At 39.0% G+C, this 20,153-nt stretch overlaps 1 protein-coding gene, 1 long non-coding RNA gene and 1 pseudogene across 11 annotated transcripts in view; 1 reads left to right on the top strand and 2 right to left on the bottom strand.

Annotated features, from left to right (window-relative positions):
• The window catches only part of IFT88 (intraflagellar transport 88), a 129,974-nt gene extending 113,578 nt beyond the window's left edge, over positions 1 to 16,396 (bottom strand). For 3 of the 10 annotated variants that reach the window (XM_053205087.1, XM_053205299.1, XM_053205325.1), the window contains exons 1-3: positions 12,412 to 12,550; positions 10,562 to 10,657; positions 6,022 to 6,084 (exon numbers count right to left, since the gene is read on the bottom strand). In XM_053205087.1, coding sequence (XP_053061062.1) covers positions 6,022 to 6,084; positions 10,562 to 10,657; positions 12,412 to 12,423 — 171 coding nt within the window. In that variant the 5' untranslated portion in view covers positions 12,424 to 12,550. Of the gene's footprint in view, positions 1 to 6,021; positions 6,085 to 10,561; positions 10,658 to 12,411; positions 12,551 to 16,236 lie in introns of those variants that run through there. The other 7 variants (XM_027064502.2, XM_027064505.2, XM_027064499.2 and 4 more) reach the window with 6 other exon arrangements.
• Positions 3,175 to 3,288, bottom strand: LOC113601176 (uncharacterized; annotated as a pseudogene).
• Positions 16,397 to 16,442: 46 nt separating the features above from the next.
• LOC113600843 (uncharacterized) lies at positions 16,443 to 19,424 on the top strand. Its single transcript, XR_003421927.2, has 2 exons — positions 16,443 to 16,869; positions 17,500 to 19,424. It is a non-coding gene; the product is annotated as an uncharacterized LOC113600843 (long non-coding RNA).
• The last annotated feature ends 729 nt before the right edge of the window (positions 19,425 to 20,153 follow it).

Below are 20,153 nucleotides of genomic sequence, written 5' to 3'. Positions count from 1 at the left end.
AAGAGAGCCTCTGTAAATGGCTGGTGTGAAGGATAAAGCAGCGAGGACACAACAGAAGTGCACACATCACACACTGGAAACACTTCCAGAAGTGTCCGGGTCTGGGGAACAAGGGAAGCTACCTACACAGCAAGGCATTACAAGACCTCTTCTTTGTAAGGTCATTACCCTCAAGAATAGGAGACATAGCTGACGTTCCTAACACACAGAAACAGGCACAGAGACTTAGACAAAATGAAAACGCAGAGGAATTAATCTCGAATAAAAGAACAGAACAAGGCCATGGCCAGAGATCTAAGCAAAACAGATATAAGTCATATGCTTGACAGAGAATTTCAAGCAATGATCATAAAGATACTCAACTGGGCTTCAGAAAAGGGTATAAGAAATGAATGAGACCCTTAACATGAGATAAAAAATTACACACCAGAGATAAAAGGTACAATAAATGAGGGGCACCTGGGTGCCTCAGTCGGTTACGCATCTGACTTTGGCTCAAGTCATGATCTCGCAGTTCACAGGTTTGAGCCCCGCATCAGGCTCTGAGCTGACAGTTTAGAGCCTGGAGCCTGCTTCGGATTCTGTGTCTCCCTCTCTCTCTGTCCCTACCCACCCCACCCCCCACTGGCCCCCTCTCCCCACTCGCACTCTGTCTCTCTCTCTAAAATAAACATTAAAAAAAAATTTTTTTTAAGGTACAATAAATGAAGTGAGAAACACGTTTGATAGAAGGAACAGCAGACTGGAAGAAGCACAGAAAATAAATTAATGACCTAGAAGACAAAGTAGTAGAAAGTAATCAAGCCAAACAAAAGAGAGAAAAAAGAATGATGCAAAACAATAATAGACTTAAGGAGCTCAGTGACTCCACTAAACATAACATTTGTATTAAAGGAGTCCCATAGGAAGAAGAAAGTAAAAAGGGGGCAGAAAATTTATCTGAAGAAATAAAGCAGAAAGTTTCCCTAATTTGGGGAAGGAACCAGATATCCAGATCCAAGAGGCATGGAAAACCCCCATCAAAACTGACAAAAGCAGACCCACACCAAAACATATTGTAATCAAGATGGCAAATATAGTGATAAAGAAAAAAATATTAAAGGCCACAAACAAAGAAGACAATAACTTACAAGGGAAAACCAATTAGGCTAGCTAGAGATTTTTCAGAAGACACTTTCCAAGCCAGAAGGGAGTGGCATGATATAGTCAAAATGCTGAACAGGAAAAATCTGCAGCCAAGAATACTCTATCCAGCAAGGCTATCATTCAGAATAGGAGAAGAGATAAAGAGTTTCCCAAACAAAACTAAACGAGCTGATGACCACTAAACCAACCCTGCAAGAAATACTAACGGGACCTCTTTGAGTGGAAAGGAAAAACAAAAGGCAACAGAAAGAAATTAGAAAACACAAAAGCAGTAAAAATGAGTATTTCTATAAAAAAATCAGTCAAAGAACTCACAAAATAAAAGGATGTAAAATATGAACCATATACTTAAAACGTGTAAAGGGCAGAAGTAAAGAATGGATTCAAACCCAAATGATCAACAACTTAATATAGACTGCTATACGCAGAAAAGGTTATATACAAACCTAATGAAAAGAAGTAAGAGAAAGAAATCCCAATATATCACTAAAGAAAACCAGTAAGCCATGAAAGAGAGGAAGATAAATGATCAGAGAAAATCTTCAGAAACAATCACAAAACAAGTAATAAAATGGCAGTACATACATATCTATCAAGAATTACTTTGCATGTAAATGGGCTAAACACTCCAATCAAAAGACACAGGGTGTCAGAATGGATAAAAAAAAAACAAGACCTATCTACATGGTGCCTACAAGAGACTCATTTTAGACCTAAAGCCACCTGCAGATTGAAAGTGAGGTGATGAAGAAACATCTATCATGCAAATGGATGTCAAAAGAAAGCCAGAGTAGCAATGCTTATATCAGATAAACTAGACTTTAAAACAAAGACTATAACAAGAGACAAAGAAGGACGCTATCTAATAATAAAGGGGACAATCTAAAAGAAGATACAACAATTGTAAATATTTATGCACCCAAATGGAGGCACCCAAATACATAAAATAATAACAAACATAAAGGAACTCATCAATAATAATACAAGAATATCAAGGGACTTCACATAAATGGGTAGGTTATATAAACAGAAAATCAACAAGAAAACAATGGCTTTGAATGACTGACTAGAACAGATGGATTTAACAGATATATTCAGAACATCCCATCCTAAACAGCAGAGTACACATTCTTTTCAAGTATACACAGAACATTCTCCAAAACAGATCATGTATTAGGCTACAAAATAGTTCTCAACCAATTCAAGAAGAGTGAAGTCTTCCATGCACCTTCTCTGACCACAATGCTACAAAACTCGAAGTCAACCACAATAAAAAATTTGGAAAGACCATAAATACGTGGAGGTTATATAAACAATGAATGGGTCAACCAGGCCATAAAAGAAGAAATAAAAAAGTACGTGGAAACAAATGAAATGAAAACACAATGGTCCAAAACCTTTGGGGTGTAGCAAAAGCAGTTCTTTTCAAAAAGAACTTTCTTTCTCAAAAGCAGAAGCAAGAAAAATCTCAAATAAACAACCTAACCTTACACCTAAAGGAGCTAGGAAAAGTACAATAAAGAATAAACCAGCAGAAGGAAGGAATAATAAAGATTAGAACGGAAATAAATGATACAGAAACTAAAAAAACAATAGATCAGATCAATGAAACCATAGCAGGCTTATAAAGAAAAAAAGAGAAAGGACTCAAATCAATAAAATCACAAATGAGAGAGGAGAAATAACAACCAACACCACAGAAATACAATTATAAGAGAATATTATGAAAAGATATATGTCAATAAATTGGACAATCTAAGAGAAATTCCTAGGAACATGTAAGTTACCAAAACTGAAAACAGTCAGAAATAGAAAATTTGAATAGACCAATAACCAGCCAAGAAAAAACTCCCAACAAACAGAACTCCAGGACTAAGTGGCTTCACACGCAAAATCTACCATATATTTAAAATACAAACTATTCCAAAAAATAGAACCAGAAGGATAAACTTCCAAATTCATTCTATGAGGTCAGCATTATCCTGATTCTAAAAGCAGATAAAGGCAACACTAAAAGAGAGAACTATGGGCCAATATCTCTGATGAACATAAATGCAAAAGTACTCAACAAAATAGTAGCAAACTGAATCCAATAATACATTTAAACTACACTTGATCTTAGCCAAAAGGCCGAGAAGCAATCCAATAATACATTTAAAATAACCATCCACAACAATCAAGTGGGATTTATTCCCAAGTTGCAAGAGTGGTCCAATATTTGCAAGTCAGTCAGCATGATACATCACATTAATAAGAGAAAGTATAAAAACCATATGATCATTTCAATAGATGCAGAAAAAGAATTTGACAGAGTACAACATCCATTCATGACAAAAGCCCTCAACAAAGTAGATTTAGAGGCAACAAACCTCAATGTAATAAAGGCCACATATGAAAACCCACAGCCTAACATCATCCTAAATGCGGGAAAACTGAGAGCTTTTCCTCTACAGTAGGAATAAGACAGGGATGTCCACTCTCACCACTTTTATTTAACATAGTACTGGAAATCCTAGCCACAGCAAACAGAAAAGAGAAAGAAATAAAAGGTGTCCAAATCAGCAAAGAAGAAGTAAAACTTTTACTATCTGCAGATGACATGATACTCTATGTAAAAAACCCAAAAGACCACCAAAAAAACTGCTAGAACTGATAAACAAATCAGTAAAGTCACAGGCCACAAAATCAACATACAAAAATGTGTTGTTTCTAACTACCCATAATGAAACATCAGAAAGACAAATTAAGGAACTAATCCCATTTACAATTACACCAAAAATAATAAGATGCCTAGGAATAAACCTAACCAAAGTGGTGAGAGACCTGTACTCTGAAAACTATAAAACACTGAGGAAAGAAACTGAAGACGACACAAAGAAATGGAAAGACATTCCATGCTCATGGCTTGGAAGCATAAATATTGTTGAAATGTCTATATGACCCAAAGTAATCTACACATGTAATGCAAACCCTATCAAAATACCAACAGCATTTTTCATAGAACTAAACCAAACAATCCTAAAATTTGTATGCAAGTACCAAAGACTCCAAACAGTCAAAGTAATCCTGAAAAAGAAAAGGAAAGCTGGATGCACCACAATTCTAGACATGAAGTTATATTATAATGCTGCTGTAATCAAAACAGTATGGTACGGGCACAAAAATATACGCATAGATCAGTGGAACAGAATAGAAAACCCAGAAACGAGCTCACAACTATATGATCAATTCATCTTCAATAGAGCAGGAAAGAATAGCCAATGGGAAAAAGACTGTCTGTTCAACAAACGGTGTTGGGAAAACTGGACAACCACACGCAAAAGAATGAAACTGGAACATCCTCTTTCACCATACACAAAAATAAAAAAATGGATTAAGGACCTAAATGTTGAGACCTGAAACCCTAAAAGTCCTTGAAGAAAACATAGGCAGTTATTTTCTCTGGCATCAGCCATAGCAACTTTTTTTCTAGATAGGTCTCCTGAGGCAAGGGAAATTAAAGCAAAAATAAACTGTTGGGACTTCATCAAAATAAAAAGCTTCAGCAGGGTGCCTGGGTGGCTCAGCTGGTTGAGCCTCTGACTTCAGCTCAGGGCATGATCTCGCAGTTCGTGAGTTCAAGCCCCACATCGGGCTCTTCACTCCCAGTGCAGAGTCTGCTTGGGACACTCTCTCTCTCTCTGCCTCTCCCCTGCTCTCTCTCTCAAAAATAAATAAACATTTAAAAAAAAAGCTTCTGCATAGCAAAGGAAACAATCTAAAAAATTAAAGGCAACCTATGGAATGGGAGAAAATATTTGCAAATGTTTTATCAAATAAAGGATTAGGATCCAAAATATGTAAAGAACTTATAAAACTCAACACCCATACAACAAACAATCCAGTTAAAAAATAGGCAGAAGATATGAATAGACATTTTTACGAAGAAGACATCCAGATGGCCAACAGACACATGAAAAGATGCTCATCGTCACTTACCATCAGGGAAATGCAAATCAAAACTACAATGAGCTATCACCTCACACCTGTCAGAATGGCTCAAATCACCAACCCAAGAAACAAAAGGTGTGGGCAAAGATGTGCAGAAAAAGGAACTCTCTTGCATTGTTGGTGGGAAGGCAAACTGGTACAATCACTGTGGAAAACAGTATGGAGGTTCCTCAGAAAGTTAAAAATAGAACCACTCTATGATCCAGCAATGGCACTACTGAGTATTTACCCAAAGGATACAAAAGCACTAATTCAAAGGGATACACGCACTCCTTTGTTTATAGTAGCATCATTTACAATAGCCAAATTACAGAAGCAGCCCAAGTATCCATCGACTGATGAATGGATTAAAGATGCAGTGTGTGGGTGTGTGTGTGTGTGTATGTATACATACATATACGTATCTATATGTATATTTATATGTATATAATAGAATATTGGAATGAAATCTTTCTATTTGCAAAGACGTGGATGGAGCTAGAGAATAAAATGCTATCCAAAATAAGTCAGTCAGAGAAAGACAAATACCGTAGGATTTCACTCATATGTGGAATTGAAGAAATAAAAGAGCAAAGGGAAAAAAAGAGAAAACTCAAGAAACAGTCTCTTAGCTATAGAGAACAAACTGATGGTGACCAGGGAGGGGGGTTGGCGGGAGGGAAGGTAAGGGGACGGGATCAATAGGTGACAGGGATTAAGGAGTACACTGCTGTGATGAGCACCAGGTGATGTACGGAATTGTTGATTCACTATATTGTATGTCTGAAACTAATATAACACTGTTAACTAACTGGAATTAAAAAATAAGATAAAATAAATAAAAATGGTTACGATGGCTAAGTTTATGTCATGTATTTTTTACCACAACAAAAAACGTGCACTTACTGGAGGTCTTCTGCCATGACTAGTTCTCACGGCTTCCTGAAAAGCTGTGTCGTTCTCTAATTCCTAAAGTGAAAAGGCATATTTAACATTCAACGTGAAGTGAGAATTGAAAACAATAATAAGTTTAATGTCTTCTGTTTGGTATTCATGATCCTCTATGATTCAATTTACCCCACCTGCTGACATCCAGGTAGTGGCTCAAGGACTCCTGTCCTCAAAGCTCCCCCATAACACTACCCAAAATATAAGGCTCCTTCCTTTTCTAGGAAGGGGAGTACTTGGTAATGTCAGTCAACTTTAAGGGTATTTTACTGGCCACTGTTTAAATGTGTGGTATCATTATGCCTGGTGAAAAGATCAAGTACACAAGGATATGGCCTTTCTTCTGTTCCTTTCTTCCAAGTAGCTGGAACAGTAAGAATTGAGAGCTGCAACTCTTCCTCTCCCTTCCTCTCTGTCCTCTCTCCCTCCCTTCTATCCTTCCATATGCTGGGACCATGGCTACCAGCCCCAGGTGAAAACACCGCAGGACATTTCATTTCACTGGAGGAGTGAAGTCTGGAATTCAGACTGGAGCTAAGAAAAGCTTCCCCGTGGAAAAGTTCCATGGGGTCCAACCTGCTGTGCCATTTGGAACCAAAATCCTTAGCTGAAATGAAATGTCACTGTGCTTTGCTGATTCCGGCCTATACTTCTATTCTTCATCAGGAAACGTGAGGAAGGTAATATTAGTCAAGAGCAAGATACAAATGTTCCTGGGTTTCCAGGACAAAGGTCGTTTTTTGACTCTCTCAAAAGCACCCAATCTTAGCAACTACCAACCTTCTAACCAGCCTTTATCTCCTATTCCTTCACCAACACAAAATCTGGCTGTAAGCCTTCCCATACATCTTATGGGCAATTGTCAGACTTGCCTCTGATTTATTTCAATCTATGTCCCACAAAAATATACTTGCTGATGATTAAAAAAAATACAATAAATCAAAAAACAATCACTATTGATCAACTTCTAAAAACTCTGCAAACAATAAAGTAAAATGTTTATATAACCAGATGCTAATGTGATGCACTTTAAACATGATTTTATTATGTCTAAACCTTCTTTAATTTTTACCTTAAATAATCTTTATAACCTTCCACATCAATTACATAAATTTAATAAGTACACAATTCTCAGTTGGCCATGGAAACTAGGCAACTTTCATATGAAGTATAAAGCCAAAGGTAACCCTCAGCATCATTAATTATACGATTCTGGTGGATCCTTTAGGAAAAGGAAGTCTTCTAATATTCCTATACAATTAGTAAAATTTGATTAATCAATTCAATGAATTCTAACTGACAAACTAAAATTGTCAACAAACTCTCTGACTACAAATACCAAACTACCACAACTTTTGTAATTTTTCTTTGTTCATGATTTTACTAGCAATTTCCATAATCTATGAACATCTGAACAATTATTTCAATTAATTCATTTATATATTAAGCTTGTTATTAGTCCAATTAATTAAAATATAAGAAATTCATTTATATATTAAGCTTGTTATTAGTCCAATTAATTAAGATATAAGAAAATCATGCGTAAGGCAAATGTCATTTTTATCTTACTATTTATTTTTGTGTCTGACATTCTGAATATTCACTTTCTTTTTTTTTTAATGTTTGTTTATTTTTGACAGAGAGAGAGAGAGAGAGAGAGAGAGCGCGAGCGAGCATGAATGGGGGGGGGGGGGCAGAGAGAGAGAGAGGGAAACACGGAATCGGAAGCAGGCTCCAGGCTCTGAGCTGTCAGCACAGAGCCTGACGCGGAGCTCGAACTCACAGACCACAAGATCATGACCTGAGCCAAAGTTGGACGCTCAACCAACTGAGCCACCCAGGTGCCCCTGAATATTCACTTTCAATTAAATAATGAAGCCACATTGTGATGACCTGAGAACTTAGGAAGTTTCTCTGGTGCTTTAAAAGTGATCATATTCATTATCTATTAATTCTATTTCTGAGACTTTAGCCAAGGAAATGTTGCTAAAAATAGAGAAAATTGTTTATGTATAAAATTGTTCATTGCATAGTTGTTATTTACAACAGAAAACTAAAAATAAATATCCTATGATCTGAAATTAGTTCTAATCAACTATACATACTCAATAAAATGTAGCAATTAAAATTATACAGTTAACCCTTGAACAACAGAGGTTTGAACTGCCATTGGTCTACCTATATATGACTTTTTTCCAATAAATATATTGGGAAATTCTTTGAAGATTTGTGACAACTTGAAAAAACTCGCAAACCATATAGTCTAAATAAGCTAAAAAAATTAAGAAAAAGGATATTATTGTAACAATACAGTATATGACATATATAACATACAAAATATGTGCTAATTGACTTTGTTATTGGTAAGGCTTCTGGTTAACAGTGGGCTGTTAGCAGCTAAGTTTGGGGGAAGTTAAAAGTTGTATGTATGGGGCGCCTGGGTGGCGCAGCCGGTTAAGCGTCCGACTTCAGCCAGGTCACGATCTCGCGGTCCGTGAGTTCGAGCCCCGCGTCGGGCTCTGGGCTGATGGCTCAGAGCTTGGAGCCTGTTTCCGATTCTGTGTCTCCCTCTCTCTCTGCCCCTCCCCCGTTCATGCTCTGTCTCTCTCTGTCCCCAAAAAATAAATAAACATTGAAAAAAAAATTAAAAAAAAAAGTTGTATGTAGATTTTTGACTACATGGGGGGAGGGAGGTGGGTCAATTCAAGGGTCAACTGTATTTAAATCTTTAGTATCATGAGACATTACTTGTAATGTTGGATGTAAAAAAGCAAACAGAAAAGTAAATCCTAGTTCAATTCCAAACATGCTAAAAGAAAACTGTAAATATATGTATAAAAGAAAGACAAAGCAACAAAATGTTAACAATAGTTATTTCAGAGTGACGGGATTATGGGTAATTTAGTTTTCAACACTGAACATGTACATTTTATATACTGATAACCTTTATAACTGGGAAAAAGGGGGAGAGTTCAGTAGTTTTCAAAATCTGTACAAACCTAAGAGAACATCTATGTTTTAATACAAATTTTTAAAAAGGAGTCTATATAATCATACTGTGTGTATACACAGTACACACATGGAGGGAAACACTTGTGTATATTAGAAGACGGGGAATACACCACAATGTCAGGTGATAGATATACTTAATATAGGTGATCTTTGAGTGACAGGATTTACATCATTTTTTCCCAGTCTTCTGTAGTTTTCAAGTTTTCCGTTAAATGATCACATCGCCTAGATCTTTATTTCATATAGAGTAAGTGAATGGTTTCTATTTTCTTTCCAGGTCTTACATTCACAGACTACCATTTTTCTCCAGAGGAAAAAACAATTGAAAAATGACTAAAAGCTATATAAAAAACTCTAGAATATAAGATTTTCCTAAATTCATATAAAGTCCGATAAATGCTAATATTTGATTATTATATACTAGCAAATAAATTAACAATCGTATCTTTCATCCTCACTCTTTTCACACACTAATTCAAGGTAACTTTATAAAAAGGTTTTGTTTTGTTTTACAGTTTGGAAACTCAAAGTCTCACAATGATATAAACAGATTTAAAATATTCAAGTATTGGGGCACCTGGGTGGCTCAGTCAGTTAAGTGGCCAACTCTTGATTTCAGCTCAGGTCATGATCTCACGGTTTGTGAATTCGAGCCCTGCTTTGGGCTCTGCACTCACAGTGCAGAGCCTGCTTGGGATTCTCTTTCTCTCCCTCCCTCTGTTCCACCTTGGCATACGCTTTCTCTCTCTCTCAAAATAAATAAATAAATTTAAGAGAAAAATCTTAAAAAATAAATAAATAAAAATAAAATATTCAAGTTTTTTTAATTCAACTATTTGTCTTAACAATTTCATCTTTTAGTTTACTATCCCACTAAATACTAAGTAGATATAGATTTGTTGACATAAAGGAATATTTATAAAAGACAAAAAGCAGGTTACAAAACAGTACACACAGTAGGATACCATTTTATCCAAAAATAGAGATACACATATATTTGCATAGGGAAATGTTTGGTGACATAAGCATTATAAGCTAGTTAATGTTTACCTCTGGGTGGTAATAGTTTCTGTGATTCTATTTCCTAAGTTTTCTATAAAATATTTGTATATTTTAATTAAAAGAAAAAAATCACTACATGACATTTCAAATTTAGGAAATTAAAAAAAACAACTGATTTTAGGTACCTCAAGTGATTTAAGTCTTTTTACTTACACATTCAGATAGCTAGTGCTGGAAAATACAAGTATATAATCAACCCTAATTTGTTTCTATAACCTTTCTCATGATTTTCCCTTCTGCTGCAATTAGTATTATTAGTGGAAGTTAGTACAGACTTCAGAAGTAGCACTTTTCCAGGCTTTTAATCAGTTTACTTAATTTAAAGATAATAAAGCAGAACCCTCAAATCCAAAGTTTTCATGAACCAGCTGGTTAGCAAAGACCAACAGAAAAACTAGATTTATTTTTATTTTTATTTTTTTACCTCAGTGTCATAGGTTGGATTGTAGTCATTATAACCAGAATAAAGATCATCTTCATCTGTCTCTGGGGCCAGGTGTACATTTTGCATCATTTGTACCTATGAAAAATTGGCAGTGTAAATATGTTCTTGGTATATAAAATAATCCTTAATTGAAATAAAGTAAAACTACTTAACAACCTTTCTGGTCAAGTTTATTGCCACATATTTTTATGACTTAATTTTTTTCACGTCAAATTCTCAAAACTAGGTGTCAAAACACTCGTTCATTGCTCTCATTTTACATTTATTCCACACCTGTTGCATTGAAAGGCACTAGACACACGTACGAGTTAGTTGCCCTGAGTGTCAAAGAGCTTAGCAGCAAGTGCAGAACAGGGGATGTAAGAGTCAAGTGCAAAGCAAGGCAGAAGCCACCACACACTTACCAGAACGGCTCAATTTAAAAAAACAACAACGCAAAAGGTCGGCAATGATGTGGAGTAATCCAGAGTCCTACATTGTTGCTGGGGGGGTAATATAGTACAATTTTGGAAAAAAGTCTGGCACTTTCATAAAATTAACATATATTTCTTACAAACCAGCAATTCCACTCCCAAGTATTTACCTGAGAAGTGAATACATAGGTCTACAGATATATTTATGTAAGAATGTTCACAGGAGGTTTATTCATAATAGTCAAAAACTAGAAACAGACCAGATGCCCATCAACAGAATGGATGAGCATATTTATGCAACAAAGTATTATTCAGAAAAAAAAAATGCACCGATGACATACATAAAATGGAAGAATCTCAATTAAGTGAAAGAAGCCTCACAAAACTGAACCTTATATATTGTTTTGTTGATTTAAAGTTCTAGAAGAGACTAAACTATTGTAGAAAACAATCAGAAAGGTGGTTGCTGTTTAGGCGTGGGAGACTAGAGATTGAATGAAAAAGGGCAGATTATAGAATTTTCTAGGGTAGGGTGCCTGGGGGTGGCTCAGTCAGTTAAGTGTCTGACTTTGGCTCAGGTCATGATCTCACGATTTGTGGGTTCGAGCCCCACATTGGCTGTGTGCTGACAGCTCAGAGCCTGGAGCCATTCTGTCTGTCTCTCTCTCTCTCTCTCTGCCCTTCCCCGGCTTGCTCTCTCACTTGCTCTCTCTCCCAAAAATAAACAAACATTAAATTTTTTTTTTAATTTTCTAGGGTGATGAATATTCTATATCTTGACAATAGTTTGGGTCAGACTGGTAATCACACTTGTAAAAAGTCAACAAACGCATACTTACGATTTTTCCTTTCATTATACGTTTTTTCTTGAAAGAAAAAACTGTAAATAAATATCAAACTATAATATGCATACCTAAGTATTTAAGGGAAAGCTTAATATCTGTAATTCAGTTTGATATGCATAAAAATAACAGAGAATCTTAAGATTCTCTCTCCCTCTTCCTCTGCCCCACCTGTGCTCATGCACACACGTGTGTGCACTTTCTCGAAATAAATAAATAAAAATAACATGGATAAATGAAAGATATATGATAAAGCAAGTACATGAAAATGTTAATGGTAGAATCTATGTAGCAGGTATGATGTTCACTGTAAAATTTTTTAAGCTTTACTGTACATTTGAAAATTTTCATAATAAAATATTGAGAAAAATGCAAGACAGAATAAAACAGATGTCAAAGTAAAATAGAAGCGGGAAATTTAATTACTGTATACATATACTGTAAATGCAGTGATTACTAGAGAATTTGGGAAGAATACTCAGACAAAGAATCATTCAAACTGAGTAATCTTTTAGGCAATTTAGGGGAGGGGTCAGGCTAGGTACCCAAGAAATGTAATATTGAATTACTTTACCTTGAAATACATATTTTTAGGGGCACTTGGGTGGCTCGGTTGGGCATCCGATTCTTGATTTCACGATCCCAGGGTCGTGGGATCAAGCCCCCTGTCAGGCTCCACGCTAGCATGGAGCCTGCTTAAGATTCTCTCTCTCTCTCTCTCTCTCTCTCTCTCTCTCTCTCTCTCTCTGTGTCCCTTTCCCCCACGTGCAGGCACACACACATGCTGTCTCTCTCTCTTAAATTAAAAAAACACACACAAAAAAGAAAAACTAAATACGTGTTTTTAAGTTGGTACAATTTTAAGTGTGCCAGTAAATTCCTACAAAAATTTCAGCTTAATCTTATTGCTCAGTATAAGGCCAAACATATATGGCTACTTGTAACCTTTTAAAAATTATTTTTATGTGGGGGTGCCTGGGTGGCTGTCAGTTAAGTGTCCAACTCTTGATTTTGGCTCAGGTCACAATGTCACGGTGAGTTCCAGCCCTGTGTAGGGCTCCGTTAAGACAACACGGAGCCTGCTTGGGATTCTCTCTGTCCCTCTCTCTTTGCTTCTCCCCTGTTCACGCACATGCGCATGAACTTTCTCTCAAACTTAAAAAAAATATTTTTATGTGAAATATAAAATTATCAATTTTGTATAATTCACATACTATAAAACTTACTTTAAGGTGTACAATTCAGTGTTTTTTTAGTATGCAACTACCACCACTATCTACTTCCAGAACATTTTCAACACCCCATTAAGAAATTTGGGGCCCTTTTAGCAGCCACTCTCCATTCCTCCCTCCTCCCTCCCACTTAGCCTATGTCACTAATCTACTCTGTCTCTATGGATTTGCCAATTCTGGACATTTCATATGGAATCATCAATCAAATTTTTTTCATCAATCAAATGGAATCATCCAATATGTAGCCTTTTGACTGGTTTCTTTCACTTAGCATGTTTTCAAGGTTTATCCGTGTTGTAGCATGCATCAGTACTTCATTCCTTTTTATGGCTGAATAATATTCCATTGTATGCATATACAATATTTTATCCATTAGTTAATGGACAGCTGGATTGTTTCACTTTATATCTATTATAAATAATGCTCCTATGAACATGTGTATACGTTTAGTGCAAACATAAATTTTCAATTCTATTGATATTGAGTGTATACCTAGGAATGGCATTGAGTCATATGGCAACTCTACGTTTAACTCTTGGAGGAGCTGCTAGACTTTTCCAAAGTGGCTGCACATTTCACACTCCGCCAGCAATGTATGAAGGTTTCGATTTCTCCATGTCCTAGCTAACACTTGCTAATGTCCCCATGGCCATTCTAATGAGTATGAAATGGTATCTCTATGGTTTTGATTTTCATTTCCTTGATGACTAATGATGTTGAGCATCAGTTCATATGCTTATTGACAAGTGTATACCTCTTTGGAGAAATGTCTTCTCAGATGCGTTGCCCATTTTTAAAAATTGGGTTGTCTTATCTATGTTATTAAACCTATATATTCTGGATACTAGCCCTTATCAGATTTATGATTTGCAAATATTTTATCTTTCATTTTCTTGATACCACCCTTTGAAGTGTCATTTGAATTTTGATGATGTATAATTTATCCATTTTCTCTTTGGTTGCTCGTGCTTTTAATGTCTCATCTGAAAAAACCACTGCCTAACCCCAGGTTAAGAAGATTTACACTTGTTTCAACAATTTTATGGTTTAACTCCTACATTTAGCTCTTGAGTTAATTTTTCATTACTTTTTAAAGATGAAAATTCACTACTATGGGAGAAAAAATATCAGATAGAAACGTTTATTCCAAATACCATCAAAGGTATTAAAAGTCACTGGTATACAAATTCCCAGTCCTAAAATAAATAAGTCATAGGGATGTAAATTACAGCATACAGACCATAGTCCTAATATTGTAGTAACTCTGGTGACAGATGGTAATTAGATTGCGGTGATCATTCTGCAATGCATGTAAATTTCAAATGAAAGTGTCACGGGGCGCCTGGGTGGTTCAGCTGGCTGGGCGTCGGATTTCAGCCCAGGTCATGATCTTGCACAGTCTGTGATTTCGAGTCCCACATGGGGCTCTACGCTGACAGCTCAGAACCTGGAGCCTGCTTCATAGTCCGTCTCTCTCTCTCTCTCTCTCTCTCTCTCTGTCCCTCCCCCGCTTATGTGTGCTCTCTCTCCCTCTCCCTTTCTCTCAAAAATAAACATTAAAAAATTTTTTTAATATAATATGTATGTTGACTATACTTCAGTAAATAAAAGTTTTAAAAATAGGGGTGCGTGGGTGGCTCAGTTGGTTAAGTTTCCAACTCTTGATTTCCGCTCAAATCATTATCTCGGGGTTCAGCGCCGACAGTGACAGTGTGGATTCTTCCTCTCCCTCTCTCTCTGCCCCGCCCCCACTCTCTCTCTCTTTCAAAATAAATAAAGTTAAAAAAAAAAAGAAAACAAACACACTTAAACATTTTTTTAAATAAAAGTCACTGGTATAAGATATAGAAAATATTTTAACTAGATAATGCTAAACCAGTGGTTCTCCAACTTTAACATGCATGACAAACCTAGGGGCTTGTTAAAATACACATTGTTACTCCCCCACCAGCAGAGTTTGAGACTCCTTAAGTCCTGGGTGGGAGTCATCACCACGGCCTTTATCCCTGGCGATGTGCATTTCCAGCAAGTTCCCAAGTGCTGCTGATGACGCTGGTCTGAGGACTACTACGCTAAAGGAGGGCTGATTATGAGCCCTATTTAGGTCAGCTCAGCTTACATGCATGTCATGAAAACAAGCAACTTTCAGAAGCAGATATCCTTCTTGCCGGGTTGCAACCACACTGGAATTGGTTTACATCTGAGACTTTTGCTGAACAGACCTCGAGTGAGCAAATTAATTCTGAAGATGTAGAAAGTGAGGCCAGGAAAGATGAAGTGAAGCACCCATAGGTGATAGCTGGGGGTGGCAGAACAAATACAACTTAGGGTTTTCAAAAGCAGTGTGCACACGTAACAAGCTATTCGTGTTGAAACAATCTGGGGATACACATTAAATGCCAGTAACACCCCTTTTTTTTTAATGTTGAAGTTGATTTTTTTATGATGCTCTTCTATTGACTATGCCGGACAGTCTACATCCAAGATGCCTGCTGTAGTTCCGCAAAAACTCACAACCAGAAAATTCACCCGGTAAAAGGAAAAGTGGAATTTTAGCTCTAGAAAGAATCTTGGAAAAACAATCCTTCAAGTCTCTGGAATTCTGTTTCATCTTTGTGCGACTGAGTACAGGTTTACGCCTTCTGGTGTGTTATTATTTCACGAATTAAACCTTGCATGAGAAAATCTCAAAAGCTTTGCACAAGACACACACACACACACACACACACACACACACACACACACACAGGAACGTTCGCGGTGTCATCCGCTGTGAAACTCAACAGCTGGTGGCCAGGTCTAATCTGGGTTCGAATCTCCCGGCTGCCGTGGGACTGCGGTTCGGGACAGCCATCCGGCGCGGGGCGGCACTGCCCCGCCCCGCTAAGGGGGGCAACACAAGCTCGCCCGCCACGGGAATCCACGTCCGCGAACCGACCGCCGCGTTTCTGCGGGGCCTGCAAAGGCCGGGACGGGCCGGGACGGGAGGAAGAGCCGGTGGGCGGGGCAGAGCCCCTCCGCAAACGAAGCCCCCTCCCCGCGCCGCGATGACCCGCGCGGGGGCGTGCCGCGAGGGGCCGGCCTCGGGACTGCCGCCCGCCGCGGGCCCCGCGCCTCGCCGCCCGCGCCGGCCCCTGGCGCTCTTAGTCCCGAGGCCCTTCTCCTACCTCGCGGTGAGGGGGAGCGGGGCGGCCGCGAGTCTAGCGGGGACGACGCGGCTTTCTCGACAACCTACTAAGAGCCCGCGTAGGCCAGAGCGCGGCGCCAAGCCGTTGCCACGCGCGGAATCCAAGGAAGCGGCTCCCACAGTCCTCCGCGCCAGGGCTGGGGAGGAGGAGGAGGGAGCGGAACCGGAGAGGAGCGAGGAGGGGCGGGGGCGGAAGGGGGCGTGGCCGGCCGGGAGCCGGACGCGGGTGGAGAGGCGCGGGCAGCGGGCGTGGAAGGGATAGGAGGGGGCCTCCGTTGCGCCGCCTCTGCTTGGAGTACTTGGGAGGAAAGAAATCCAGTCTGTAAAGCCTGATGAAATCAGCCGGAAGGATTACCCAGGGATGAGACGAGGTTATTATAAAATATCTGCTGGAGCCACCACGCAGATCTTGTGAGCTCGGAAGCTAGTGTTCCGTGTCATCATGGGCTCCGTTTGGTCACCCTGTGAAGTGACTCAGATGAGTTGCCTGTCTTCGAGGCCTCGGCTCCTTCCTTTTCTCCTTCCTAATGTCCGCATTAGGTGTTCCCACAGCATGCTGTGCACACCTTATCCAAGCTCTTAATGTACTCTTGTCTGATGAGTGCCTTAAAGGGTAAGAACTGAAATTCTGTGTCCCAACTACTCAGAACCAGGTTCGTAGTAAAATTTAATAAAGGCACAGTATGAATGAGAAATTCATAATTGTTTAATATGATTAGTTTTAAATTTTGAAGATTAATGGGGATCATGCAGGGGAAATGTAGACACTGTAATTAATGAATTTCAAACATTAAGTATACGTTGGGAGACAATTTTTTAATGATCGTCTCTGGACTACTGTGGTGGTTAACTTAATGAGTCAACTGGACTAGTCCGTAGTACCTAGTTTTTTTGTCAAACAGCAATGGAGGTGTTGCAGTGAGGATTTTTTAAGATGTACTAGACTTTGGGTACAGCAGATTACCCTCCGAAATGCAGGTGGGCCTCACCTAATCCGTTGACAGACTCAAGAGAAGACTGAGGTCCCTGGAGGAGGAGGGAATTCTGCCTCTGGAATGCCTTCAGACCCCAGCTGCCACATCATCTCTTCCCTAGGTCTGCAGCGTTTTGGCCTGCCCCGCAGATTTTAGACTTGTCAGTCCCACGATTACAGAAGTCAATTCCTTAAAATAAGTCTTTATATATGCATTCTTTGGGTTCTCTTTCTGTGGAGCACTCTGACCAATAGAACTATTTCTTCAAGGATATTTGTAAAGGAAACAGCTTTGGAAGAATGAGATGACCGTCTCCCTCCAATGCCAAAGCCAGATTTGTTGCCGTCAAGTATATTGAAGATTTAATGTCGCCCTCTGAGGCAAAGCCTGGACACTTTGGCCTGAAGTCCATGATGAAAGCCTGAAGTTTCCTAAGCTCAGGCTTCCTCAGCAGTGATACAAACCCATTGCATGTGCAGCACCCGCCCGCCTGGACTACCATCACGGGACTTGGGAGGCGAGGAAAACTGAAGGGGTACGAGGCTCAGGCTGCTTGCTGTGCTGTGAATAATCAAAGTCCTCTGTCTCTGATCCCAGTACTTTCTGCCAGCACTTAGGAAGCTGTGTTAGCTTGTTAGCCCGGAAAGAGGGTAAACTCTTACACAATTTTTCATCAAGCTGCAATGTTTAGCTTAAAGCATATGTTTATTATATATTTGTTGAATTAATTAGTGAACACTGTATGACCCTTTGCTCAAGTTGTTGTATATAAGACAATTTTTGTTATCTCTTTAGGTCTCCAGGCTATACATTTCCAGCCTTCACACACACACACACACACACACACACAACCTATTGGAAACAAATTCAAGTTCCTTTATATTTGGCTGCTCTTAAGCATGATACAGTTACTTACCCAGAGAGTGGTCAATCATCTCATTCATTTTAAATGTTGTAACGCAGCTACTACTTATTGCACGTACACCTATATTGCCAGACAAAATGTTAGGGTCACATAGCTTGTATATCTCAAAGCTCCAGAGGACAGAGATTTTGTCTTTTTTGTTGTAGACTATACCCCAGTGCCCAGGGAAGTGCCTGGAAGTAGTTGGCTGTCGATAATATTCATTGAATAAATTGCCAGGGCTTGCAGTGAATCACATATAGAGGCAGGGGTGAATGAGAACAAGCATGAATCTTATGTTCGGCATAAGCAACAGGGGAAAAGCCAGTGCCACTTATTAATGTGGAGAACACTAGGGGAGAAGCAAGTTTGAGAAAGGAAATTAATTTTGAGCATGAACATGTTGAGTTTCAGATATCTGTAAAATGTGCAAATAGAGGTGTTTGAGTGGGCAAGTGTATATATAGACATAAAGCTCAGAGAAGAGATTCCATCTGGAGGTATACATGTGGTATTCACAGCCTCCCAAAATTGATGGATTTGAAGCCTGGGAGTGGGTGAGGTTGTTACTGGGGAGGAGCATGTGGAGGGACAAGAAAAGAGAGCCTAGAACTTAGACTTAGAAACTTAACAATTTAATGGTTTTATAGAAAAGGATCCCCTAATGATTCTCGTTAGTGGCCTGACACATTGAAGCAAAACCAGGAAAATGAAAGCAAGAGAAGCTAAGAAAGAAACTGAGTCAAAAAGAAGGGATGGACAATGATGTTCCATGTTGATAAGAGATCAAGCAAGTTGTATCTGGCAGTATGAAGGTCACTGTTGACGTAGCAAGAGCCCTTTCACCGAATGGTGGTATAGAAGACTGGGCCAAATTTAATGGTAACTGGTGGTAAAGTAGTGACTGGTTATTGAAACTGAGGAAGCCTGACTGTGAATGGGAAGAAAGAGGTAAGGCAGTACTGGACGGCAAGGGGTTTGGGAGTCCAAGTAGAGTTTTTGTTGGTTTGTTTTTTAAAATGGAAGATACTTGGGGCACCTGGGTGGCTCAGTCGGTTGAGCGTCCAACTTCGGCTCAGGTCATGATCTCACAGCTCGTGAGTTCAAGCCCCGCGTCAAGCTCTGTGCTGACAGCTCAGAGCCTGGAGCCTGCTTCGGATTCTGTGTCTCCCTCTCTCTCTGCCCCTAACCCACTCGCATTCTGTCTCTGTCTCTCTCAAAAATAAATAAACATTTAAATAAATAAATAAATAAATAAATAAATAAATAAATAAAATGGAAGATACTAGAGCGTGCCTGATTGCTAATGGAAATAATCCAGTAGAAAGAGTTTGAGGATGCAGGAGAGGTAGCTGAGACTAAGGGGACTGGGACTTTTGCAAAAAGGGGAGAAGGTATAGAGTGAGCAGAAAAGAGAACACACTAACTACAGAAATACAGTAATACTGCTTAGAAAGTGTGTGTGCTCTGTCGACCTTGATGATCATGAATTGGTATTGATGCTCATCTACCCTGTTATCTGGTACTCTCCCAGTCCCATTTTTTCCATTGGATTTTCATTAAGTACAGACATAGAAAAAGGCAATGGCAGGATTCATCCAGGGTTGGAATTCATTAGTCAGTTGCAAAGAAAGGGCAGAGGGAAAAACGAGTTATAATGGTAGACGTGAAATTGAATACGAATAATAAGGGAACCAAACTGAAGGGAACTAATGAATAAGAAAAAAGTTGAGCAGTCAGGTCAGAAGTGCTGATGGGGTTGGAGGAACAATTGCAACAGGTTGGAGAGTAGGCTTTCTGAGCAAGCCATTCTGGAAGTAGTGCAGTGTTGAGATGATAACGAGGCCCAGGATTCGATGATAGGTGCATCTGGAGGAAGCCATCTGGGATTAGGAGTCCAGAGTTGAAGTCACTGGAATAAGGTGTATATACTGAGCCAGTGGCGGGGTGGGGGGGGGAAGGCAAAGGAAGGAGAAAGTCGGAAAAGGTTTGAAAAAAGTATGGCCTGAGATTCACAGT

Source organism: Acinonyx jubatus, chromosome A1 (genome assembly GCF_027475565.1).
Source record: "Acinonyx jubatus isolate Ajub_Pintada_27869175 chromosome A1, VMU_Ajub_asm_v1.0, whole genome shotgun sequence".
Lineage (NCBI taxonomy): Eukaryota > Metazoa > Chordata > Mammalia > Carnivora > Felidae > Acinonyx > Acinonyx jubatus.
The sequence above is the reverse complement of the archived record's forward strand: the minus strand, read 5'-3'. Positions and strand labels throughout refer to the sequence as shown.